Raw genomic sequence first — 27001 nt, 5'->3', positions numbered from 1 at the left:
GTCCCACCCTGGGCTGTTTGGCTCCTGTCCACCACACCCCTCAACCCCTCAAGAGGAAGGATTCACAGCTTAAGGTATGGTATCAGGAGACTGGGATAAACCCATCCCTCCCCAAACCCTGGTATCTGCCTCTTGCCTCAGTTTTTCCCTCCCAGTGATTAGCTGGGTTGGACCGCCAAGCCCTGTTAGTGGCCCAGCCCAACCCAGAGTGAGCAGTCCCCAAACATACCATATTTTAGCCAGCGTGAGGGTTGCAGGCCCTTGGAGGCTGCTGGGATCACTGTGGGCTGGCCCTAGTCAAAAAGACCCTTTCTAGCTCATGGAAATCATCTCAAGGTGCTAGGCATGGAGGCTACCACCCCAAACTTGCTTTGTTTCTTGAAGGCAATAGACCCCCCAAGAAAAGTAGCCCCTGAATCCCACAGTCATGCTGGTCCAAAAGTGTGGTGCAATAACCAAAGGGTCCTCCTGCTAAAATCTCCAGCTTGGCCTTAAACCCATAGAGGCCTCACTCGGGAAAGCCTAGTCTGAACTTATAGCAAAATTTTACATAACTAAAAAATAAAAGACAACCTGGTTTAACAGGTATGCCAGATTTTAAGTCAAGATATATAGCTTTTGCTTCTGGTTCTGTGATATCTTGCTTTGAGAGCTGTCTAGGTCTAATTGTTTCCTTGCCTCTAAAATGAAGATTATCTTTATGATTCCTTCTAGCTCTCAAGCACTCAGGTTCTTACTATTATTCCCAATAGTTTTCTAACTCTCATTCTGCAATTTGGTTTACTTTTTCTACAACTTATAGTTTCCTTAAAATTTGGATTCAATTTTCACTGTAACTTTTAAGCAGAGATTTTATGAGAAAACAACTAGTTTTTCAAATAACTAATACTATTTGCTGTTAAGCAAAATCAAACTATGGAGAAGGTAAAACTGGTGCTTAATTTGCTTATTAAACAAAAAGATCAGATTTCATTAGCACTAATAAGTTTCAAACTTTCAAGGTGCAAAGTTATTAATACTTTTCACCTCAACATAAGAACACGCAATAGCAAGATCCTAATTTTTACTAATTGGGAATGAACAAAAATTACACTTTCTATGCTATTAAAATCTTTCTTCCCTTTCATAATTGACCCAAACTCTTCTCTTAAAAATATCCTCAGAGATTATCTCCTCTTCATATTTGATGGAAAAACTTACACAGAATTACTGTTCAAGGATAATTGAGTCAAGAGTCAGGCATGTACTCAGTCTGTTTCTCTTATTGTTGCTCAAATATCACTTTGATAAGATGATTTTTTTTCCCCTCAAATGATCTACAGGTAGTTTATTCCTGCAAAAGTCAGAAGAATCAGGCTTAAGAAATAATGTACATTAGCTCTTCTTTGAACACAACAGCTCCAGTGAAATGCAATTAGTTTCAGTGGCATATCACATGCCCAGTTGTTCTTACCTCCAATTCTTTGAGGTAGTTAACTGTTGTTTCTTGTCTCATTAATATGACTAAGTCATGTGGATGCTTCAAGTTCATCGGTGAATCCACCTGAAAGCAAGCAATAAATAAATAAATAAAGCTCAGATTTCATTAATGTTCGTTTGGCTTAATAAAGTCTTTTTAATATGCTTTAAATTATTGTCCAATCACCATTATAATCAGTGATAGTTGCTTAGTAAAATTCAAGGGGTATTTCAAAAGCGATCAGCCATAAATTTTAGCAAAGGGAATGACAGGTTCAATAGCTATCCCTTGAACTCCAACTTGAAAGAGCAAAAATTTGAAGTGAATACTCTGACTTGACAGGCTATATAAGAAATACTCAAGAAGAGAAGTATTTAGGGATTAATTATAAAGTAACTTTCTTAAAAGATGTTTCATGTCTGTAATAATTAAAAAAAGGATTGTCTTGTTTTGATAGCACATTCCATATCTGAACAGATTTGGAAGCAATAAAAGGAAAATATTAAAAGCTCCAATCTTTGAAGGCTATTCATAAAAATCATAAGTCAAAGATAATATAAAATAACCTTGAGATTATTACTTACAGCTCATGCTCTCTGGATCAATAGGTCAAGTGACTATGTTATTAAAGATGTGGAAAAATGAACCCTCATATACTGGTAGCAGGCTTATAAATTTGTTCTCATTTTTTGGAGGGTAATTTGACAACATATATCAAAATGTTAAAAGTGCATAACCTTTGACTTAGCAGAACGAACTCTAGGAAACTACCTTACAAACATTCTTAGCAAATAGACAAAGATATATGTAAGAATGCTCACTACAACCATTTTAGCTTCAAATTAAAAAAAATCAGAAACAACTTAATTCCATAAGTAAAGGAACGGAGAGTCCCAGTGTCCAATGAGATGGGATACAGGAGAAAATGTAAAAGCCACAGCCAGCAACCACAATGTAAAACAGCTTTATAATGCAAGGAAGCCAAAGAAAGTCTATTTACTTTCAATCTTGTCCAGACCTCAAGAGATAGCTATTTAGTATTCTACAGGTATTTTAAACCAAAAGGTTTTTTTTTTTTTTAAAGTTGGGAGAGGGGGAAGAAATGTGGGAATATGACATTCCCATTCCAAAATACCTAACCAATCTTGTTGGGTATCTGGAGAATTGCAAGAAGAATGAAAGATTGAGACAAATAAAGATTTACATCAGATATTTATAATTTTCATTTTAGATTAAAAAGTTACTAGAGTACTAGGATTTTATCATATTTGAATAGTATGGGCCAACATTCAATTGTGAGGAAGAACTTTTCATTTTCTTGAAGCTTTTAGTTCGGCAAAGATACAGCAGCTAAAGGAGGTATAAAGATTAACTTATTAGAGAAGGAAGGGAGTCCACTAACAGCTGTGTTTCCCTTTTTGAGGTGACAGCAAATGGCATGGATCTTTGCCAGATGAAGGTTGGTTGCAGAAGATTTAAAGCCTGACATATTTTTACTGAGGTGTCTTCAAGTTCTTAAATTTTAAGATAATTATATCTTTGGCAAATGACAATTTGAATACTGCTTTAGAATACTGCTCCTCCTTAGAAGATTATAAAAGATGGTATGTTTGCCACCTTTGCACTACTACAATATACATTCAACCAATAAATGTTTATTAAGCCTCTTTAAGCCAAGCCCACTATGAGTCAATATTTGGAGCCTATGTACTTCTATATTATGTACAATTTGTAAAGGAATGGTAATATGTCTTCAAAATCTTTAGCATTTCAGAATAGGTTGCTATACGCCCAGGAATAAAAAGCGACAGGAATTAGGTAGGTTAAAAAGGACATAATGCGCACACAAGTTCTCAAAGCACTTTATGCTTTTTCACAAGGGACAAACAACTCTACAAACTTCCATTATGGCACAGCACAATAAATGATGCTCATATGATCTGCATCATAAATAAAAAGTAGAATTATTTTCATTTGCTCTATTTAAGAAGGCAAAGAAATATGAAATATATCTGAGGACAAAGTTTATACTGCAGGGAAAAACTAACCAAATACTTGTATTTGGAAATTAGGCTATACGGAATTCAGTTATCCAAAATGATTCATTATCTAAGAGTTCCAGGTAAACAACGTTTCACTGTTACTGTAGCAATTCATTTTAATTAAAAAAAAAGAAAAAAAATAGGGCTGGCCCATGGCTCACTTGGGAGAGCATAGTGCTGGTAACACCAAGGCCACGGGTTCGGATCCCTATATAGTGATGGCCAGTTAGCTCACTTGGGAGAGCGTGGTGCTGACAACACGAAGTCAAGGGTTAAGATCCCCTTACCGGTCATCTTTAAAAAATAAAATAAAATAAAATAAAATAAAAAATGATAAACCACACAAAGCAATTCCGTTTTATTTTCCTTTGAATATGTTATAAAAGTACATGTATCCAATTATACATAACAGCAGTAAATATTTTACTCATGTCAAGTTCATTTTCATATATTTCATTCATTACTTTCTCTAATTAACCAAGATATTGTTAATATCTGTACCTCCAATCCAGAGCTCTATCTTGGTGAATTCAGTAAATTCACACAGCAACAGATGGAGCTTTCACTTTTGAGGGTAATTACTTCATTGCCAAATAAGATAACAGGTGAACATCTTAAACTTAAAATAACCAATTTAAAGGTATAAATATTTTTGATGTTCTACAAAAGCAAGTTTGAGTCAATCACTCTTCCTTTATGACAGGAAATTGAACATTTCTATTATAAGTCTAATTCAATCCCTCATATACAACTTATTCTTCATACACGCTGAACATTTTTACCTGTTATTTTTATTTATTTTTTTGGAGCTTAAATTTTATTCAATAGTAAGTGCCTTATTTTTTAAAAATTTTCACTTTTTAAAAAGATTTTTAAATAATTTTTTATTTATACAGATTTATGGGGTACAGAGTTGACCATCAGTATTTGCATACAGTATGTGATGATCAAATCAATATTATTAGCATGTTCATCATTACAAATCATAACAACTTTTTGTGTCACTTACCCAATTACTCCTTACACTCCCTACCCCTCCCCCTTTCCCACCTCCAGTAACTATAGGTCTGTTGTCTCCTGAAAGTTCAACATTTTGTTATGGTCTTTATTTGTTTCTTAGCTCTCACTTATAAGTGAGGTCACGCTTTTACCTATTATTTTTTAAAAAATGGTATTCAGCTGAGTACGTGAAAGCAATACAAGAAAGACTCTTCTCTCAATAGCAGTTTGAAACTGATGAATGAAATCTTATATTATGCCATACTCATTTTAAAAAGTTTCCCCTTAAGTTAGAAACTAGGGACAGAATATTTTTAATCTTTTACTCAAAATTTTAGATTTAAATATTAAGACAATAAGATGGGAAACAAAAATTAAAATCCTCAAAGCCACTAACATTTTACTTCTATGTAAGACCTGAAATGGTCCCACTTAGTGGGTATTTGTAGATTTTGTTATCCAGTATCCATAATACCATGTTGAGGCAAAAGCACCTGTCTTGCTTTCCTCCCCTGGTCAGTGGACTCCTTTCCCTTGGTCATGATGATTATTTCTGAGATGGAATATTAAACAAGTAAGGTCAGTTGGTACTAAATAAAAGTTCTAATCCTGAACTTTTATTTGAGCTATTGGGGACTAGCCATCTTGTATGCAAAAGAGGGTCTAAGAATGGAGTTGAAGAAGCAGAGAAAGAGAGACAGAGAAAAACCTATTCTTTTTATACTGTTTCAGCCTGGGTCAAACTGTATGTATCTATAGCACTTAGAATTTGCCCAAACATTCTAGTAAAAACTTTACAGTAACAGAAAGTGTTGATGCTAGTTCTAAACTTCTGCCTAATTTTCTGCCTAGGGTATCTTCTCATCCTCGTGGCTCTTACAACAGCCTCTGTCACCTTTGCACATGTTGCCTGCTCTACCTGGAATGTGCTTCTATCCTTAGGCTTTTTGGCGAAGATCAAATGGCTTGGCTCAAATGACATTTGTGAAGGAATCCTTCTCTTAAGCTCCCACAGCACTTTATATATACATCTGTAACAGAATTTTTTACACTGTTTAACTACTACATGACTCTCTCCAAAAAAAATCTTTTATGTACTCTGCTTTTTACCCTCAGTATGTAATATGCTTTTGGGTACATGTTAGGCAGTTAGTACACTACTAACTGCCTATGGTGTCTGATGCCACATTTCTTAGACACTCCATCTTTATGTCCTAAAGCATTCACTGATGACTACCTGGAAAGGAGGTAAAGTGGCTAAGCCACCAGGGATCAGAAACAAAATATGTCTTTGACCAGCGTGTGACTAGCTGTGTGACTTTAAGCAAATCATCTTTGCTTGGGCTTCTGTTTCGTCACCTATAAACTGAGAGAACTCAACCAATGACTTCTAAAGTTCCTTTTTATTTTCAAATCCTACCTCTATAAAAGATTTAACACTATCATAAAAATATCACATTTCTACTAGCCTGACCTATACCCCCTGAAGTAATCTCATGTTTGAATGAACAAAATTATCATTCAACCTGCTCACATAATTCTTACTTGCTCTGGGTGAGGATGATCCGAAGTTGCAGTTAAAAGCTTTTTTTAAACTGTCAATTTGTCAAATTAATCCAAGGCTCCAATTAGCTGTGGCTATTTCTGAGAAGTTAAGTTGTTCATTGTATCACAGGCAAAGTTAGCCCTTTCTGCCCTTATTCCACTTAACAAAGTTCAACCTAAAAATTTTTTTTGATTATAAGCTAGATATATGTTACTGTAAAAGAAAATACAATATAGACAGTATTAAGAAGAAAATAATTACTTGAAATCTCGTCTTCAGAGTTATCTGTTAGATATATATCATGCCAGGATCACTTCTATACATACAGACAGCTATGTAGGTAAATATTTTTTAAAAAATGGGGTCATAATATATCTATTATATTACCTCTCTACTCTTCTCCACACTTTATTAAACTTCTTTCCCAGTAAAGACCGTCATTTGTTTCCCATTAATATTATATTAAAGTTATTTACCCAGGTTTCTACTATTCAGGTTTTTAGTTATTCTCTTTTTTAAACAATACTGTGATAAATATCCTTACATGTGAAATTTTTGGACAGCTGTCTGATTATTTCCTTCCTAGAAAGAGAACTGCTAGTTAAAAGGATTGTACTTTAAAATTCATATTATTTGCTAGACTTTCTCTATAATATTGAATCAACTTAAATTTCTACCAACAGTGACTGAGTTTCTACACACCTTTAGGAAGAGAGGAATAGGATGAGTACGTATTAATCTCTTTATTGTCCATATGTAGTTCTTCTTTGGAGTACTTATAATAAATCTTTCTTCCCACCTCTCTTTAAATCTGACAGTTTATACGCCATATTTTAAGAATGTGGTTTCTAGTTGGTGGGACTATAGGTGATTATTCTCTTCCTGCTTGTGTTTTCTGACTTTTTCAACAGTGAACACATATTACTCAAACACTTTTTTAAATGCTGTAACAGATCATCTTGTTACCATGCAACTTTAGAGTGCTATGCAACATGTTTTATTGCATTAAAAAAAATAACAAACTGTAAAGACAAGTATAAGCTCAAGTCTGAGGAACAATCTTGTAGCTCCCCCTCATGTATTCACAGAGAAAAAACTCCCTTCACAGATGGTGGGCCACGTAAAACACCCCAAAATTGCAATGCCTTCTGTGTTTTCTTGTTTCTTACCTTTCTCCCCTCAGATTTTTACCCTTCTCTCAAATCTATTTCACTGCCATTTTGAAACAACTGTCCAAGGAACCCTTCCATCTGTGATCCCTGCAGGCTACCACAGTGGCAACCAAGATGAGTTTTAGAGTAATGGAATGAGGAAGGCAGAAAAGTCTGTTGCTCCACTTTTCATGCAACTCTCTTCAGGATTCAAGTCTAACCATTACGGACTTGTACCTTCCAGGTTTAGAGAAGTGTAAATTCACAAAACACCTGTCCAGCCTCAGCTCTGGAGAGGAACTTACTTGGGCTCCTGGTTACAATAACTGTTAAAACTAACATGTAATAATATAAACAGAACTTTTACTAGAAATATTTAATTGTATGAGAGCAATAAAATATTATTATTATGAACTGCCAGGATCTGGAAATATTTTTGTTAAAGACGATTTTTTTGTTGTTGCTAGAGTACTTCTATAATATTTTTGTTTTTTCCTTAAAGATGACCGGGTAAGGGGATCTTAACCCTTGGCTTGGTGTTGTCAGCACCACGCTCAGTAAGTGAGCGAACCAGCCATCCCTATATAGGATCCGAACCCATGGCCTTGGTGTTATCAGCACCACACTCTCCCAAGTGAGCCATGGGCCAGCCCTCTTCTATAATATTTTAAGGACAAATTAAAAACCACTCTCAATCTTGTAGGATATCAAGTCATTAAAATTAAAAACAAACTTTAAATAAGCAAAAATACTGAGTCCTGACCATCACATGAATTTTCATGGCCTTATATTCCTATTTTCTAAAGTTTTACCCTCAACTAGATTTTATCTTCTCATTTTCATGGTTCCTAAAAGACACAGTTGTAAATGCTTAAACTCATATAAAATAATTTGCATATGTGAAGTACACTGTATAGCTATTATTTAGATTTGAACATTTACAGTGTTGCAGCCAATTTTATGAGAACAGACATGTCAAACAATCACCATTTTCCTAATTGATATAAGCAAGTTAGTAACCATTTTCAACATAAATAACTTGTAAAAGTGCTATCAGTTTACATTTTACAGATTATGTCACCAGGAAATATACAAATAGCATAATGAATAAAGTAAACAATTTACAACTTTACAAGGAAAGAAAATAAAATGTTGGAGCAGGACACAAGAGTCATGGATTCTTTCTGGTTTGTATACTTGATGATATTCTTGTAAACATATACATAGTCAAGGCAGTTGTGCAGTTAAAGCTGTTTGATATGTAACTCAGAAGTGACTCGAATACCAGCAGCAAGTTATTACTGAGCACAGTCAAACAAAAATGTCCATGTCTTAAACCCTAGAACCTGTCAATACACTTGCATGGTAAAAGGTAATTAAGATATCAATCAGATTAAGTTTGGTAATCAGACTACCTTAAGTAAAATAGACATCATAACCTGAATTATCAGATGGGCCCAATGTAATCACAGGGTCCTCAAAAGTGAAATAAGGAGATGAGGAGAGAGATGTGACTAAGTAAGAGGGATGCAGTGTTGCTGACTTTGAAGATGCAATCAAAGTGGGCCAAGAGCCAAGGAGTATGACAGCCTGAAGCAAACTGGAAAAAGCAAGGAAATGGACTCTCCTCTACAGCCTCCAGAAAAGTACATGGCACTGCTGTCCTCTTTATGTTAGTCTAGTGAGACATGGTTTGGATTACCTACATAACTGTAAGATAATAAATTTGTGTTGTTTTAAGCTACTAAGCTTGTGGTAATTTTTTACAGCAGCAATAGAAAACTAATGCAAGCATCCACTAAGTACCAGACATAATGCCAGGCATTACAGTGATGAATAAAACAGGTATGAGCTAGAAAATTCTTAGTCAGATGGATTAGTCAAATATTTGAAAAGGTATGCTAAAATCAGTGCCAGAAATTGAAACTTAATAGCTTTATCATTATTCAGGTGATGGCAAACAATAGCAAGGGAATTACTTTGCTATTTCATGCTAGAAATCACTGCTGTAAAAAAAAAAAAAAGGAGACAACAGAATATAGTTCAACTTGATTACTCATCAAAACATTAGTAGTATCAACTGTGGGGGGGGTGGGGAAGAAATCAGCATGACTAATTTCTTTTTTTTTTTTTTTTTTTTTTTTTTTTAAAGATGACCGGTAAGGGGATCTTAACCCTTGACTTGGTGTTGTGAGCACCACGCTCAGCCAGTGAGCGAACCGGCCATCCGTATATGGGATCCGAACCCGGGGCCTTGGTGTTCTCAGCACCGCACTCTCCCGAGTGAGCCACGGGCCGGCCCAATGACTAATTTCTTTTACTGCAATCCTAACAAGTGTGAAATAAGCATTAATAAGAAAGGTTTAATTCTTCTATGAAGATAACAAAACCAAACTGAAGGTTCTTATTTTGTTCATATGTCTAGTGATGGCCACAGCACTATTTACCTAAGGGCAATGGATGAAATAAGTGGTCTTTCATTAGAATTAGATTATGAACAAAGGTTTTGCATATTCCAAATACTGTTTGGCATTTTCAAACACTCCTGATGCAGTCCTTTAGGAGGACAATTTGGCAATACCTAAGAAAATTAAATACAATGCATTCTTTGAGCCAGGTAATTCCATTCCTAAGAATTCATCTCACAGATATACTTATAGAAGCATGCAAAGATTTGTATATGAGCATGTTCACTTACTGTAGCATTGCTTATAACAGTAAAAACCTGGAAACAATCTAAATGTCTGTCATCAGCAGACTAGTTAAATAAATTACAGAATATCCATACAATAGTAAGCAGTCTTAAGGGAAAAGGAGGTAGCTTTTTATTTCTGATATGGACAGATGTCTAAGTCTTACTATTAAGTGACAAAAATCTAGTTGTGAGACAAAATGTTCTCAGTTGTGTGTCTTAAAAAAAACCCATATATTTGCGTGCAGATGCATAGAAACTTTTAGGAAGAATGCACAAGAAACAGTTCATTGTGATTGTGTCCAAGGAGAAGGACTGTGGTAGTTATGAAACTTTCACTTTCTATTTTATAACATGCCAAGTAGTTTGGGGGAAAAACTTTTTAGCAATGACTATGCATTTTATAGCTTTTAAGTGTTAGTAACAATGTTTAAAACCACAGAAAAAAGAACAAGGTGTGGAATCACATCTAAGCTTGAGTTAACACTTCCCAATTCCTACCTGCATGGCCCTGGGCAAGGAGTTTAACCTAAATTCAGTAGAGAGAAAATCACTATGCACACTTCATTGGGTCTGAAGGATGAAATGAGATAACGGATACAAAAACACTTTACTAAAGATAATAATTACCCATCACACTCCCCTTCCCCCAACAAGCAATTGGGTTCCCTCTTGACAGTCACCTGATTTTAGTTTTAAAGTATGTAAGTGCTTCGAAGGAAAAGTTTAGATTGAAGTAAGATATTAGTAAAAATACCGAAATGAGTTATTTTCAAATAACTCATGAACTAGTTACTACTAACTGAACAAATATGGGAGATACAATATGATTTGTCTGGTATGAATTCCTAGTACTATGTTTTGAAAGCAAATACATATTTTAGCTTATATAAAATTTTCATGATCTTATAGATTTTTAATAAATGCTTCTTGTGTACATGTGTAAAGAAATTTCTTAATGTTTAAGTGTTAGTAATTTAGAGACACTTAGATTTATATAATATTCAATTAATGTAAACAATGCCACAATCTCAAATATAATAATTGCTCTTTGAGCATATCATAAAGGACGTGTTAGAGAGGTAATATATCCAAATAACTAACAAGAAAGTAGATTATCTGAGGAACCATTTTACAACTCTGTTTCAGAGATACCATGTTCTTAGATAAGATTTAGGATATCCAGGCCTTTTATTTGTAAAAGGGAGAATGAATGGCTTGTCACTCTTAAAGTAAATGCACTGTCCCTGCTCCAGACTACTAAAACAATGATGGCCCTTCAGTATATGATGTATGTAACAGCTTTTACAAATGTAAATAATTGCTTGCTTGCACACACATACCTGCACATATTCTCTCTCACTTATTCAATATTTCCTGAGTGTAAACCATGTGTCAGGCACTGTTTAAGGCACTGGAGTTACTTTACTGAGCAAAATAAAGTTGCTGCCTTCATAAAGCGAGTGTTCTTGTGGAAAATCAGTCAACAAAACATGTATTACACCACTGTTAAATCTGACTGGCTTAAAATATATATATATATACACACACATACACACACACACACATATATACCAGAAATGAGTACTATAAAGAAAAATAAAGCAGAGTAGGAATAGAGTGATGGAAGGAGATGTTATTTTGATGGAGTGGTTAGAAGAGAAGATGTGACATGTGAAGAGAGACCTGAAAGAAGAGAAGGCAGAGCCATGATGATATCTGCAGAGGAAGGAGCAAGAACAAAGGTTCAATGGCACAAACGAGCTTGGTGGTTTGCAGAACATCCTGAAGGCTGGTATGGCTGAAGCACAGCACACTACGTAAGAAGGAAAGTGATAGCTGAGGCTAGAGAGGTAGCCAGGGGCCAGGTCCCTGATCTTGCAGGGCCTTGAAGGCCATAATGCAAATTCCAATTTTAAATTTTAAGTGCAATGAGAAACCAGTAAAAGTTTTCCAATGTTCTTTGCTTTCCTCCCACCCCAAAAGGAGTGACATGACCAGAGCTAACGCTTTGTAAAAGATCATTCGGCTGCTCTGGAGAGAACAGACTCTATGAGGCAAAAGTGGAAGCAGGGAAACCAGTTACGAAGCTACTGCGTAGGTTCAGGAGAGAGAGGAAGGTAGTCTTGGACTAACTTTATAGAAGCAGAGGTGAAAAGACATGGCTGGATTCAGGATACATTTTGGAAGTAAAGTTGACAAGTTATTACTAGGTTGGGCATGAGATGTGAAACAAAGAAGAGTCAAGGAAGATAGTAACATTTTGGACCTGAGCAATTTGGTGAATGGGGAAGAACAGGTTTGGTGGGAGGCAAAATCAATAGCTTAGTTTAGGACAAGATGTATTTGTGATGTCTATTAAACGTAAGTGGAAATGTCCAGTAGGCAGTTGGATATATGAGTCTGGAGTTCAGAGAAAGGTAGGGACTGCAGATAAGTTTCAGGAGTCCTCCAAATACAGATGGTATTTTATGCTATGAGACTGCATAAGATCATCTGGTAAGCACATGTACACAGGGAAGGAAAGGGGCATGCCAACATTTAAAACTCACCAAGAAAAGAGGAATTCAGCAGAAGAGAATGAGAACTCACGGGCCAGGAATTTAGAAGAAAAACCAAGACTGTATGTCTTGGCAGCCCTGTAAGAAAACAGCTCAATAAGGTATGAAGACAAATGCTGGGTTGCTAAGAGATTAAGTAACATTACTGACAACTGACCACTTAATTTCACAATATGGAAGGCCCTGGGTATATTGACAAGAGTTGCAGGGATAAAGGACTGATTGGAGTGGGTTTAAAATGAGAACAGGAAGGGAGGGAGGAGAGTTCTCGAACACGAATAACTCTTTCGAGGTGTCTGGCTATAAAAGAGCCACACACATAAAGGAATTTCCCTCGTTTTTGCTTTTGCCATCATGAAGTATAGCAAAGATGCAAGTGCTGCCTACACCCTGCTCCCTACATTTTAAAGTGCAAAGCTGTTCTACTTTTTAACCTGATCTGCTGGCAAACCCTCTTATTCCTGTCAGAGTGTCTTCTGTTCACTTCCACCATTGTTGCTTCTAAACTGCAACTGCTGAAGCTCACAGCTGATTCTAATTCCCCCCTCAACAGTGCAGCTGTCATTTCTCATCGACCTCACCTCTGCTCTTTCCGATTCTTTTGTTTCTCTTACTTTTTTCTTGTCTCTTGTTGCTTTTCATGTCTGAGCAATAAAGATGACCTTTTAGATATAACATTAGCAACAAAGAGGCTGATTTCCCTTGCATAGCACAACCTGACCACAGCAGATGGGGAGGAGTGATCTCTGAAATTATGGCTCTTTTCACCTACTGTGCACCTTTTCTGAGGGCCGGATTCACTGATGAGTTACTCAGAGATTTAAAGATCTTCCAGAAGTCTGAGGCTTCCTTTAGGCTATTCCCCAGTTGAATACCACATTACTGAATATTGTAAGGCTTTATTCAGTCAATGGTAAATTCTTAAAAGGCAGAAACCACTTCTCAAACCTGCTTATTCAATCAACAGATAATGTATTAGAGCATATGTGCTGTGTCAGTGTGAGAGGTGCTGGAGTTAAGAAATGGGTACAGCCACTCCCATTATGGAGCACGCAGTGGTATAGCAGGGCACTTACATAAGTAAATAGACACACCATGGTATGGTAAATGCTTTCATAAAGGAATTCAGGATGCTATGGAAGCACATGGAAAGAAAGGCTTATTCAAATCTGGGTATCACAGAAGCTTCACTGAAAGAGTGATGTCCTAGTTGTAGAGGTATGAATTAGCTGACTGGGGTGTTAGGGGAAGAACAGCATGTGCAAAAGCCCAGAAGCAAGTGAGAACAGCATGTTTGGGGACACACACAAAAGCCAAGTATGGCTAAGTGTGTGTCTGTGTTATTCTGGGGTGAGGCCAGGGCACTCAAGGATGACCAGAGATACGGCTAGAGAGAAGGACATATGCCTGATTGGAGGCAAAATGATTAAGTAATCACCAAATGAATTCACACTTATTTGGGACCCTCCCCCATCCACATACCCCAATCTAAAATTATCACATAACATTCTGCAGAGGTAAAGCAAACTGGAAAAGACATTTACTTCATTATTTCCATTTTTGCTTTTATGTTTCTTCCTATTCCTTTGCAGGTATTATGAAAGGAAAAAAAATGCACTTCAAACTTACTGAGTACAAAGTGCTCACTTGTGTGCTACTGCAGACTAATACATTTTTATTTATTGCTACCACTAAATGCCACTCATTAGTTGTGTGACCTTGGATGACTTTCTCTCCTATAAATTGTACCATATAATCTCTAAAATTTTTTCCAAATCTAAAATTCTATGGTTCTAAGATTGGAGGAAAAGGAATGAGTGGCCAAGAAAATAAATGTTATAATGTTATGAGAGAGTTGATAAAGATAATACTATTATGGGGGCCGGCCCGTGGCTCACTCAGGAGAGTGCGGTGCTAATAACACCAAGGCCCTGGGTTCGGATCCCATATACGGATGGCCGGTTCGCTCACTGGGTGAGCGTGGTGCTGACAACACCAAGCCAAGGGTTAAGATCCCCTTACCGGTCATCTTTAAAAAAAAAAAAAAAAAAAAAAAAAAAGATAATACTATTAAATTTTTAGACCCCCATTTATGAAGAGAATTTACAGAGGCAAGTAACCCAATGCTAGAAGTACAAATTCTTGATTCAACAATCCTACAACTAACAAACTGGTAAAATTTCAAGAGAAGATGTGTTAGCTAGTAACACAGAACATGGAACATGAATTTTTCCACAGACATGTGATATATAGTGGTTAGGCTAATTCACAAGTTTATTTAACCATAGATATAGGTGAATTGCTAGACACTTTTGACAAAAATAGAAAACAGATGTTACCACACAGGTGATTAAGCAAAAAGAACATCAAAATGAAACAACAAAAATTTATCTTTCCTTTTGAAGCCTATTATTCACAAAAGACCCATTGGCCTGATTACACTGTAGACCCTCCTAGTAACTGGATTATAATAGCTCACTCCTCAAGTCCATGGATCCCAAGTTAAAGATGCTTGCTTAAATAAAGCAAGATGGTCTTTACTAGATTCCAAGTACAGGGGACTCTAGGAGATCATAGGTATGCCAAAGCTAAAAGTTCAAGGAAAAGCACAGAGTTGGAGAGGGTGGGCCTTTTCTTAGCATTCTCCTGAACACAGTGGGAAAAGAACTTAGTGACTACAGTGTTCTCTTCACATCCCAGCTCCAGGATTCCTTGGACCACACTCCTGGGAATTCAGTGGCAGATCAGTAAACACACAGCTTAAAAACTGGGGAAGTCATACTTCCTAGCCAACGCAGGGATTGTGTAAAGAAACAATTCCCTGAACTGCCGTGTTCAGGACACCTGCTGCTGCCAGGAGCAGCCCCAGCTTTGATTGTGAAGTGGGTGCCTGCAAGCATGTACTCATTCTTGACAAAGCCCCATTTTAACTCACCTAAGGACATAGGGTTTCCAACATATATGCACATTCACAGTCTGTAGGTAACTGGTGGGTGCCTATCTTTAGTTTGCTAAGGATTGAAATATAAAAATCAAATAAATGTTCACTTCACCTGGGATGAACTCCTTGCTGTACTTAAAACTTTATAGTAATGGAAAATGTCCCTATTTAAATCTGTACCTTGGGCAATTCAGATTTTTAATTCACAAATACATTCACTGTGGAAAACAATGACCTATTACAGTCATTCCTCTGTATACGAGGGGGATTGGTTCCAGGATCCTCCTTTCCCCCAGTACCAAAATCTGTAGATACTTAATTCCTGCAGTCAGCTTGCAGAACCCACTTAAATGAAAAGTCAGCCCTAGTCGGCCACAGTGTTATCTCCCCTCAGGACACAGTGCGGCAATGCCCTGAGATTTTCTTCCCAGAGACAGCTCATGAGGCATGACCAGGGCCTGCACCTGTGCATCTGACTTCCAAAGAGCTCTGCCCAGGACTCGAGAGAGACCCTGGTATTGGATGGGAGGCCAGGACCCCTCCTCCACTGGCCCAGGATGCCTGCCTCATGTGTACCTGCTGCAAGGCCCACCCAGCCAGTCAGCTCCTGGTGGGACTGGCTCCTGTCCTCCCAGGGCCCAGAATGTCCCCGGTTCTCCACCCTGATGGCCCTGGCCACAGCTGATGCTTGTACTTCTGAACAGAATAGGTTTCTAGCCACACTGGGAAGAGGTGTATGTGAATGTCAGTACAAGATTGAGTCCATCCTGCCTGCCCGCCTCAACAGATGGGGTGCTGAGCAGCACGGAAGGTACATATTTTACAGAACTTTATGTCCCAAGTATTATTTAAGTTCTCAGAACAAAAAAAAAAGAAAAGAAAAGAAAAGAAAAGTCAGACCTCTGTAAACCTGGGTTCCACGTCCCTCATATATTTTTGTCCTGTATTTTCAACCCACACGTTGGCTGAAAAAAATCCATGCATAAGTAGACCCACTCAGTTCAAACCCATACTGCGCAAGGGTCAACTGTATATCTAATTTGGACAGGTATAAATATCAAAGAGTTTCAAAAGGTATATGCTACTCCAATGTTCTACAATCTGCTATTTTAGTTTAACTCCTTCTCTGATATTAGGTCATATAAAACTGAAACCATACTTCTGCTCTCACTCATATTATAACCAAGAACAAGCAGCAAGAATTTGGTATGTCAGGCACAGTATATATACACTAAACTTTAATTAATTATGTTTCTGAGTGTACAAATAGATCTGCAGTATACTCAAATCTATGTACTAATGGGATCATTCAAGTCCTTAAGTGCATCCAAATGTGATAATCACTATCTAAACTGAGCATTTGGATTCTGCCTGCATATAAATTATTGCCACGAAGGGAAACATGGGTAATACACAAATAGCTATCAGAGTGAAACTCGGAAGCTGACCATGGTATACAAATTTCTTTTACTTTATTTATATATATGCTGCTTTTTCTTCAGATTAAATCCGACTTCCCTTCACTAGCCTCTTCTTGTTAAACATTATAGACATCAACTTTATCACTTCGGTACACTTTGCAGCTGCCTGAATTTACCATTGTAAGTGTTATGTATAACAAAGTATTGGAAAATTCAATGAGAAGAGACATTTTAAAAGACAAGTAATAAAGAAATCTTGCTTTTTAAACTTTAACCCTAACTACTTACTGCAGGGGTGACTTGGCAGACATCCAGAAGATTCTTCAGATTTTCCCCCTTCTCTAAGGCAAGTTACCAGAAACCCCTACCTTTTCTCACTAAAATGTGTGTATCTAATGTGCAAAAAGAATGAACCTGTTAAAGAATAAAAACCAAATCAGATTCTACTTTTCCACTGCAATATTCAGCACATAAATAATACATTTCTACCAGCTTTCACTTTTCAGATGGACTACTTTCTCAGCTGAGTGGCAAGACACCAAAATGGGAAGGAGAAGTCAATGTCAGAGTATATAAATAGTTGTGGCCAAAAAACAATACTGTGGAAGAGCCAATAGGAGACGGCTCCCCAAAATGCAGAAGGAGTGACTTAACTCCATGTCTCCTTTCATGAGGGCCTCAGGGAAAAACCATTATCAGGAAACAAAAGAAGGGTGGAAGCAACCAGGATTACAATTAAGATTAATTTAATCACTTAAGATTTCCAAAAATATGGATTTACAGTGTTTTCTAGGGTTTCTGAAACACACACACATATTTTAAGTCTCGGCCGGCATATGGCCTTGAAAAGGAAACTTTTTCTAATGTTAAGTCAGATAGAAAGAAAATGCTACCCAATAGGAAAACGGTCTTTTCTCAGATACACTGAAAACCTCTCACGAACACAGAGGCTGATTTTTAACTCCTTATAATTGAGATAAAATTTGCCATCTCATGGCAAATCTAAATCCAAATCTCACCTTAAACGAAAGTAAACCTTGCAATATTACCATTCATTACTCACAACCTAAAGGATCAGTAATGTCGCACAAAAACTGGTTAAAACATTTGAGATCAGTGGGCTAAATTCTAAGCAGCACACACTTCACTTTCTAAATGTTTACTGGACCTGTCGAGATTGTTCTCAAGTGTTGGAAGTCATTAAGTTTACCAAGATTCTGTAGCAGAGCACATACACATGTACTTTTTAGACATCAGCAGCATTCACAAAATGCAGGCAGTCAAAAAGATATATAAGAAAAGCGGTCTCTCCTTTGAGGAATTATTTCAGGCATACAAGAATCCAGGAAATCGCATATACTCCAAGCGAGGCTGGGTCACAGAAACTAGGTAAAGAAGCAATGCAAAGTACCCTGGGAAACAGGGCAGTTGCAGCTAAAAGGACGCCACCAGAGGCATCTCCAAGCGCTCCTTCAGAAGGAGAGTGAGTGTGTTATCTCTAACGAGCCCCTGCTGAGCTGGGTAACGGTACAAGCTGAAATCACCACAGCCTGAAACAAACTGCACTATGTGGGCGAGGAGACTGGGGGGAGTAGCATTAAGTGGTCTACTGACTAGGGGTGCCGAAGCTGTCACCGCCCTAGGACGCGCCCACACCCCGGCGTTGCCACCTCCTTTTTTACTTCCTCGGGGAAAGCTGATGACGCGTGGGCCCGAGACGCACCAGAGGCAGGGAGAATGAATCTCTGATTTCTAAAACCCAAGCACAGGAAAAGTCCCCCGGGCGCGTCCCCCCATAGCCAGGCGACTCTCCCCACGCGCGCGGCCCTGGGGATGGAAGGCTGAGAACTTTCAGGCGGCCGAGCAAGGGCCAGGAGACAAGTGGGGAGGGGGCGGCGCCAGGTCTGAGTGCAGGAAGCGCCGGAGACCCGCGGTACCTGGACCAAGAGAAAGGAGACTAGGGGCGGGGCCGCGCGGAGCCAAACAGTCAGGGGCCGGGCCAGGGCATCCCCCTGGGGCGAGGGCGGGCGCGGGAGCAGAGGGACGCCCTGGCCGCTACCTGCTGTTGGATCTTCCCGTCTTCCGTGACGACCCAGTGCGTGGTAGCGAAGGCCCCTCGAGCCGCCACACTCAGCAAAGCAGAAAGGCTGAGGAGCCAGCCTGAACCGGAGCAAGGCGACAGCTCCCACCGGCCGCGGACCCCTCCTGCCGCCGCCATCTTGCCCCCCCGGCCCGGCTACTCACACCGGAAGCGGAAGCGGCCTTCCGCCGCCCGCCATCTTGGGGAGGTCGGCGTTGGAGGAGGAGCCCGAAGCGTGCTGCTCGCTGACGATCGGCTTCTTCAGCCTCGGTTTGCGCGGCCGGGGAGGCGTCCTTCGGCGGCTCGCTTAGCCTAGCCTCAGGGCTGAAGATAGCTCTTTTATTATTGTTTTCCTGTGCGTGATACGATCTTGGGGCGTGGGAACCGGAGGGAGATAAAAGCAGTGGTCTAGGTGGAGCTTAAGCCGAAGTGAGAGGACTCAGGGTGTATCTTTAAAAAACAAAAACAAAACAGAAAAAACCTTGCTTAAAAAAAAACCTTTTATTTTTTGGTAGTGTAAAATAGTTGGGAAACAAAAGGTAACGTTTCGAACCACCTGAGAGAAGAGAGGCGTCACCTTGATTCATCAAGTCTCACAGTAGTGGAAGCTTCGGAATGAGGAGGGTGGTTAGTCATGGGCAGCGCTGTCCAACAGCACTGCGAGCATAACGCGGACTGCGAATGGGATATAAAAAACAGAGGGAAAGAACTGTAGAAACACGTGTAACCCCGTTATATGCAATTATTATCTGCTTGATGTGAAATCTATACACATTGTTGAGATATTTTACCTTTTTTTATTCAAGTCTTGTAAATCGGTATGTACTTTACACTTATAGCTCATCTAAATTCAGGCTAGCCAGATTACAGGGGTTTCATAGCCTCGTGACTAGTGACTACCATACTGGGCAGTACAGGTCTAAAGCTGAAAGTCTAGGTCTGGAGACCAGAAGCATTGACATCACCTGGGAGCTTATTAGAAATGCAGAATCTTGGCTCTTCTTCCTCTCCCCCCAACTTGCTCAGTCAGACTACATTTCCACAAGAACCCCAGGTGGCTGGTATGCATACTAAAGTTTGAGACCCATTTCCCTAACTTGGCTTCTAGCTTCTAGCTAGATAAGTCATTTTAGGTGTTTTAGAGCTGCCTTCTAGCTTTTGTATCATTTTGTATTTAGGTTTATTATGCTTTTGATTCGGCCAGCCCGTGGCTCACTCGGGAGAGTGCGGTGCTGATAACACCAAGGCCCCGGGTTCGGATCCCATATACGGATGGCCGGTTCGCTCACTGGCTGAGCGTGGTGCTGACAACACCAAGTCAAGGGTTAAGATCCCCTTACCGGTCATCTTTTAAAAAAAAAAAAAAATTATGCTTTTGATTTTCTCTTTGGGAAAAGGAGGATGAGAATATTTGCTTGACCACTTCCCTACACAGGTGTGTTGCAGGAAAACAAAAATAATTGCCAAGTGTTTAAACATAATTTCATGCTATGGAAACAATGACCACAGCATTGTGTGTGGGGTTTTTCTTTCTTTCTTTCTTTCTTTTTTTTTATTACTTCTGAGAGCAGCTTTTCTTAAAGGACTGAAGTAACGAACATTCATTTCATTCAGAATATATGGCTTTCTTCTTTTTAGCCTGGTTCTCTGATAATGTGCAATATAATGGGATATTGGCAGGCTAACAATTAAAATATAGGATAATGTCAGTGGATAAGAGCATGCATATAGAGGAGAAAGCAACCAACCAGGTGAAAAAAAGCTTGGAGCTGGTTCAGGTAGAATAAGTGGTAAGTGTGAAAAGATGAAGTCATGGAAGGATTTAAGGTTTCTTGTATGTAATTCTAAGGAGTTTAAATGTAGACAATAGGAAGTATTCCAAAGTGTTAAAGAAGTGGCAAACGATTGAGTCAGTTTTCAGTCCCTTGTTTTTAGGCAGAGACATCAAACCTCTTACCTGTGTATAAACCTGCTAAATAATGACCATCTAACATTTCTTGAGTGTTTAATACATCCTGGTCCTGTACATGCATAGTTCCTGTTTGTTGAGAAAATACAGGAACATGGTCAGGGCCCCTGAGATGTTCAGACTGTTGCCGAGCATTTGATGTAAATATGCACATGTGCCCGTGTGTTCCTTGGGTATTGTCTAATGTAATTGTGCATGTGCACCCAGGTATTGTGGGTTACGGACTTAAGTATAAAGGACTAAAGGCTCTGATACATAGTGCTTCTCAGGACACTCTGGGAGGCCATTAGGGCGGCTGCTCCTAGTTCTGAATAAAGCCTATTAATTTTTTATCCACAGCTCCCAGGACCTTTTCCTATTGCCTAGCTCGTAAACCTGCGTGTTAAATGTTTGTGACCCAGGCTGTACAGCGGGCTCAAGGGGTCTGTGAGCCCTAGTCCTGTTGATAGTCGTATAGCTTTACACTATTAAACTTCACAACTTACCAAGGTTAGGCTACTTCTTCCAAGTATCCAGGTAACTTCTCCAAGATCATATTGCTAATAAGGGGTAGAACTCAGATTTGGACTCTAGAGCCTGAGAAGGACAGCGAGGAGTTTGAGAAAAGCCTCATCGCATATTTTGGCTATCAGCAATTTCTTTGACACAGTTAAAAGGGGCAGGACCATAGCTTCTATAGCTTTGATGTACCACCCATTTCTATTTTCTCTAGATGATAACTCTTGTCCTTTGAGATCCCTTATTAGTTTTCTATTGCTGTATAACAAATTGCCACAAATATAGCAGCTTAACACACATCTCACAGTTTGCATGGGGCAAGAGTCTGGCATTGCTGGTATCAAGGCTGCAATCTCATCTGAGGCTTGGGGATCCTCTTCCAAGCTCATTCTTTAATTTCTTGGCAGAATTCAGTCCTTTGTCATTATAGGACTGAGGTTTCCATTTTCTTGCTGTCTGCTGACTGTGGCCCTTAACACCAAGGCCACCACTGTTTCCTGTGATGTGACCCTCACAACATGGCAAGCAGGAGAAATTTCTTCACTGCTTGAATCTCTGACTTCTTCATCTCTAGGCCCAGATTTAAAGGGCTCATGTTGTAAGATCCACCTGGATAATCTCCCTTCAATTAACCCCAAATCAACTGATTATTAACCTTAATGATGTGCAGAAATTCCTCTTGCTGTATAATATATAATCACAGGAGTAATATACTCACATGTTCTCCCCACATTCAAGGTAGGAGATCCCTCCCCCCAGCTTTATTAAGGTATAATTGACAAATAAAATTATATATATGTACAGTGTATAGCATCATGTTTTAATATATGTAGGGGAGAAGATTTTGAGGGCAAGAGTCATTGGGGGTCATCTTAGAATTCTGCCTACCACAGATCCTGACTTCCAAGTACCATTACTCTAGTCTTTTACTGAAGTGCTTTAAGTATCACACACTAACACTTAGAAGTGCTTTTGCTCATCCTGTTCTTTACTGGAAATCCTTCCCTCATGCTTCCTTTTCAAATCTGTTATTTAAGGTACAGCTCAAAACATAGCCTGTAGAAACATCTGGCAACTTCTGTTTGCCTCCTGCAAATTCTGTAGCACTAATATGACAATTAAACCTTGCTCCTTTGTGATTTTCACACATTTTGAATAGCTAAACTCTTGAATAATTCTTGCAAATGTTCTTAGGTCTTGTCTGGTGAGATAGAACACTCGCACAATAAGTCAGGCAAAGCAAATTTTTTACTCACAGGTGGGCAGCAAGGATAATTAGAAGCCTAGGATCCATGGTGAGCAGATCCCTCAAGGCTCAGGAAAGCTGTCCAAGTTAGATGGAGTCTTGTCTATGCCTGCCCCATGTTGCACGACAGCTGAGTGACCTTCAAAACACTCCAGTCTAGGTCTTATACCTTGGGCACAGTTTGGCTTGCTGAGCCCAAGTGTTCTATTAGGAATGAGGACACAGCCCAGGTTGTTCTGGACATTTCCTTCTTATCTCAGGATGTTGCATTCTCAGTACATTGTGCCTGAGAATTGCAAGCAAGATGGGGAAGAACTGGTCTGGCCAAGGCCATATGAGGAAAAGTCCTACAATTCTATGCTCGGCTACCTATTCTGTTAGCAGATGAGGTCAGGATCCATCTCCTCTATATACGGACTTTTATCTTTCATGGAGCTTCCATACTTAAGTACAGACTTAACGATGGTTTCGACTTAATTTTTTGACTTTACAATGATACAAAAGCGATATGCATTCAGTACACCTCTCGACTTATGATGGGGTTATGTCCAGATAAATGTGTTGTAAGTTGTGGAGCATCTGTAGTTTCTTGAATCAGTTTTTCAGTTTCCCCAAAAGGTAGCTTTCCCATTTTGTGTGAATAAAACAAAAATCCTAACCTAAATAAAGTTGTTACTAATTTCCTACATCTAGATAGATCACTTGTCACCCTTGTTTTATTCTATTGTTCTAAGATCTGATGTTTCTTTTTCCGTTATAATTATACTATAGCAAATCGGTCCTTTATTTACTATCATTATAAATAATAGAATTATGGAAGTTAGGAATTTGGGCATTGGTGGAATAATCTTTCTGGATTAATTTCTTCCCTTGGGCCACCTTACCTGAACATTGGGAAGGATCTCTATATTGTTTATTCTTTAGAGGAAACACTGAAGATATAAATATCCCCAAGAGAAGTAACACTCTGGTTTAAATTCTGTTAATTGATTATCTCTTGCTTCATAGTAAAGTAACGTAAATCTTAGTGGTTTAAATTTTAAGCCTTAAAACATGGTTCATTATTTTCCATAGTTTGTTGGGTGGACTCGGCTGGGTGGTTCTTCTGCTCTTCCTGGTATGGGTTGGGGTCACTCATACGGCTGCATTCAGCTAGGAGCCTGGCTGGGGCTGGAATGTTCCAAAATGCCTCTATTCACGTCTGGTGCTTTAGCTACAGTAGCTGAAATGGCTAGGGGTGGGTGGCTAGGGCCTATCTCTTGCTGACAAGGTAGTTATATAGGCTTCTTACAGGGTGGCTCAGGGCACTGAAAGAAAGAAAATGAAAGCTGCCAGGCTCCTTGAGGGTCAGGCCCCAGACTGGCATAGCATTACTTCTGCATTTTATTGACCAAAGAAAATAACATGGCTTGCCCAGATTCAAGGGGAAATGAGAATAGACTCATCTTGATAGGAGAAATACCATGTTTGAACAGAAATAGAAGGAATTATTGGCAGCCTACTACATATAGGAGGATACTTCAAAAAGTCCATGGAGAGATTTATATTATCTTTCAATTTTATTTTTCCATGAACTTTATTGAAGTACCCTCATAACTAACTCCATAAGAGCAATTTTGGATTGGTGATGGCTAAGAAGGTAGGTGGGAAGGAGGCTAATAATGGCAGGAAGGGCTGTATGTGTGTCCCTAACATCTATGCAAAGTGAAGAGGATTTTCAGAGGGGAGGCAGAGATACCTAAATATAGTAATATCATTTAGAAACAGTTTGCCCAATAGATCAGGCAGTCTGAAGCATGAGGATTACTACAGATGAGACCAAGCGTCCAGTCAACCCAGGATTCTCATAGTGACACCAGGGCTGCTCTGAGGACAGCAAGACAGTTATCCTCAAAAGAACTTTCCTGATTCAGACTTGCCTGCCATTAATTTATCCAAATCCTTACAGCTCTCAATACATTTGGGGAGGACAGTTTCTATGGAATAATTATGTTGTGACTATTCATTCTACCAAGTAGCTATAGGTCATACCTGCCCCCACCCCCAACTTTTTCTCTCTCACACTGTTTCAATATCCTGATTTTATGATTAACTTCAAGTTCATTCTGTTGAAACCTTTCATGAGTTTATGTTTTTTGATCTTATCCATGACTTTATAGGATGCTAAACTTTAATTTTTCCTTATAGGAATACCATTCCCTCATCTTTTATTTGCTCCCTTTCCTTTTCTACGTATTTCTTGAGGAATACAAACTAGAACTGCATGTAGTATTCTATCCAGGCTTCATCTCACATCTTGTTTCTAATATAAACTCTTTATGATGACTAGAGATTTACTTCGTTTTGTTAGTGGTTTTAGTGAACAAACCTACAACTTCTAGGAATAAAGCTACAATTCCTTAGGTTTTTATTGATGTTAGATTTCTTATTGGTCTACGTTTATAATGAAACCCCACCTGCTGTTTTCTGTCCACCCAGTCCTAATTTGAGTTCCTCCTATAATTTCTAAAATGGGAGGCTAGCTGAAAGCTGAGGTAACACACATGTAGGTGGTCCTATAACCAATTAGAGAGGAAAGGCTTCCCAGAGAGAGTGAAATCTAGCCTGACCTGAAGGATGAATCAGTTAGCTAGATGAATGGGCAGAATCAGGGAACAATGATTTTCCAGAGGAAAAATGCCATGTTATAGCATGGCACATTCTTAAAAGCCAAGTGTCCTGCAAGTTTTGCCTCCATCTTAAATGATTTTCCTTGAGATTTTCACTAGACTGGCTCAATATCATCATCCTGGTCTCAGCTCAAATGAACTCCTCAGAAGCTTCTTCTGACCATTCTATGCTACCTCTCTCACACATTAGAATGCTTCAGGGTGCCTTAAATTTGTTGGGCTCTGCATAATAGAATATAAACTCCATGAGAGTTTGCCTGTCTTGTTTACCACTCTACCCCAAGGCCAAAACAGTGCCTTCAACTTATTATGTATTGAAAGCTTACTATGTACAAACTACTGCTCTAGATGCTTGGGATTATTAGTGAGAGAAAAAAAAAAAAAAAAAAAAACCGCAAAAATCCCTACCTTCGTGGCATTTTTGCCACATTATATTCTAGTAGTGGGAGACAATAAATAACACAGAAGTTGGTAAATACTGCAGAGAACATATAGTAGGTTAAGTGTGATCTGGAGTCTTGCAGAGGTAGAAAGGAGTATTGCAGTATTAAATTGGATTCTTTGACAATGTGATCTTTTGAGAATTTGAAAGAGATGAATTAGATATGAAATTAAAACAGTGGCCAGAGGGAACAGCTGGTGCAAAAGCTCTAAGGCAAAAGTGTCTTTACCTGGCATGCTTGAAGCAAACTGGCTGGGACAGAGTGATTAGGAAGAAGAAAAGCAGAAATAAAAAGCCATGGTAATGTTTCCGATTTCTATTCTGAATTAGGGAGCCATTGAACAGCTATGAGTAGAAGAGTGGATGTCTCTTTGCTGCTGTTTCTAGAACAGATTGTAGAGTTAAGTGTGATAGCAGGGAGATCACTTAGGTTATTATGAAACTCCAGGCAAGAAATAATGAACATATACATTTGGTAGTCCTTAGCATATAGATGGTATTTAAAGCCATAGGACTGGATGTGATCAACAAGGGAATTTAGTTACCTTGTCCTGATCCACTTAAACCTTAACTTTCAAACATGTCTAACCATCTTTAGGCTACTTCAGGAAGACTTTTTAATAAAGGCTGGTAGTTAAATTAACAAGTTCCAACTTGCTTTACATATTTGGCAGGTATCTGATTTTTGCTTTGATAAAAAGAAACAAATCCTTTTTTCAGAAGATTGTATTAGTGTGATGGTCAATTTTAGATGCCAACCTGACTAGATTAAGGAATACATGGTAAAGTATTATTTTTGGGTGTGTCTGTGAGGGCATTTCCTGAATTAGCATGTGAACCTGAGTGGACTAGGTGGGAAAGATCTGCCCTCAATGGATGGTTAACACCATCCAATCTGCTGGGGGCCCAGAGAGGGGAAAAAAAAAAAAAAAAAAAAAAAAAAAACAGAGGAAAAGGCGAATATATCTGCTGGAACTGGGACACATTCTTCTCTCCTGTGACATCAGAACTCCAGGCTCTTCAGCCCTTGGGTTTGAGGTCTTATATGAGTGGCACCTCCAGGCTCTCATCTTTGGCCTCAGACTGAGCCATGTTACCAGCATTTGAGGGTCTCCAGCTTGCAGATGGTCTATGGTGGGACTTCTCAGCCTCTATAATTGCATGACTCAATTCCCCTAATAACTCCATATCTATATACATGTCCTATTGGTTCTGTCTTTCTGCAGAACCTTGACTATCCAGGGATCTGAAGTTACCATAATTACAACACATCAAGACACAAAAC

The 27001-nt window shown here is 38.8% G+C and overlaps 1 protein-coding gene across 4 annotated transcripts in view; it reads right to left on the bottom strand.

The window, feature by feature from the left end:
* The window catches only part of TTC17 (tetratricopeptide repeat domain 17), a 131622-nt gene extending 112587 nt beyond the window's left edge, over window positions 1-19035 (bottom strand). For 3 of the 4 annotated variants that reach the window (XM_063092905.1, XM_063092907.1, XM_063092909.1), the window contains exons 1-2: window positions 18872-19035; window positions 1454-1543 (exon numbers count right to left, since the gene is read on the bottom strand). In XM_063092905.1, coding sequence (XP_062948975.1) covers window positions 1454-1543; window positions 18872-19030 — 249 coding nt within the window. In that variant the 5' untranslated portion in view covers window positions 19031-19035. Of the gene's footprint in view, window positions 1-1453; window positions 1544-12441; window positions 12518-18871 lie in introns of those variants that run through there. The other variant, XM_063092908.1, reaches the window with a different exon arrangement.
* Between the last annotated feature and the right edge of the window lie 7966 nt (window positions 19036-27001).

The sequence above is a fragment of the Cynocephalus volans genome, chromosome 4 (genome assembly GCF_027409185.1).
Source record: "Cynocephalus volans isolate mCynVol1 chromosome 4, mCynVol1.pri, whole genome shotgun sequence".
In the NCBI taxonomy this organism is placed as follows: Eukaryota; Metazoa; Chordata; class Mammalia; order Dermoptera; family Cynocephalidae; genus Cynocephalus; species Cynocephalus volans.
The sequence above is the reverse complement of the archived record's forward strand: the minus strand, read 5'-3'. Positions and strand labels throughout refer to the sequence as shown.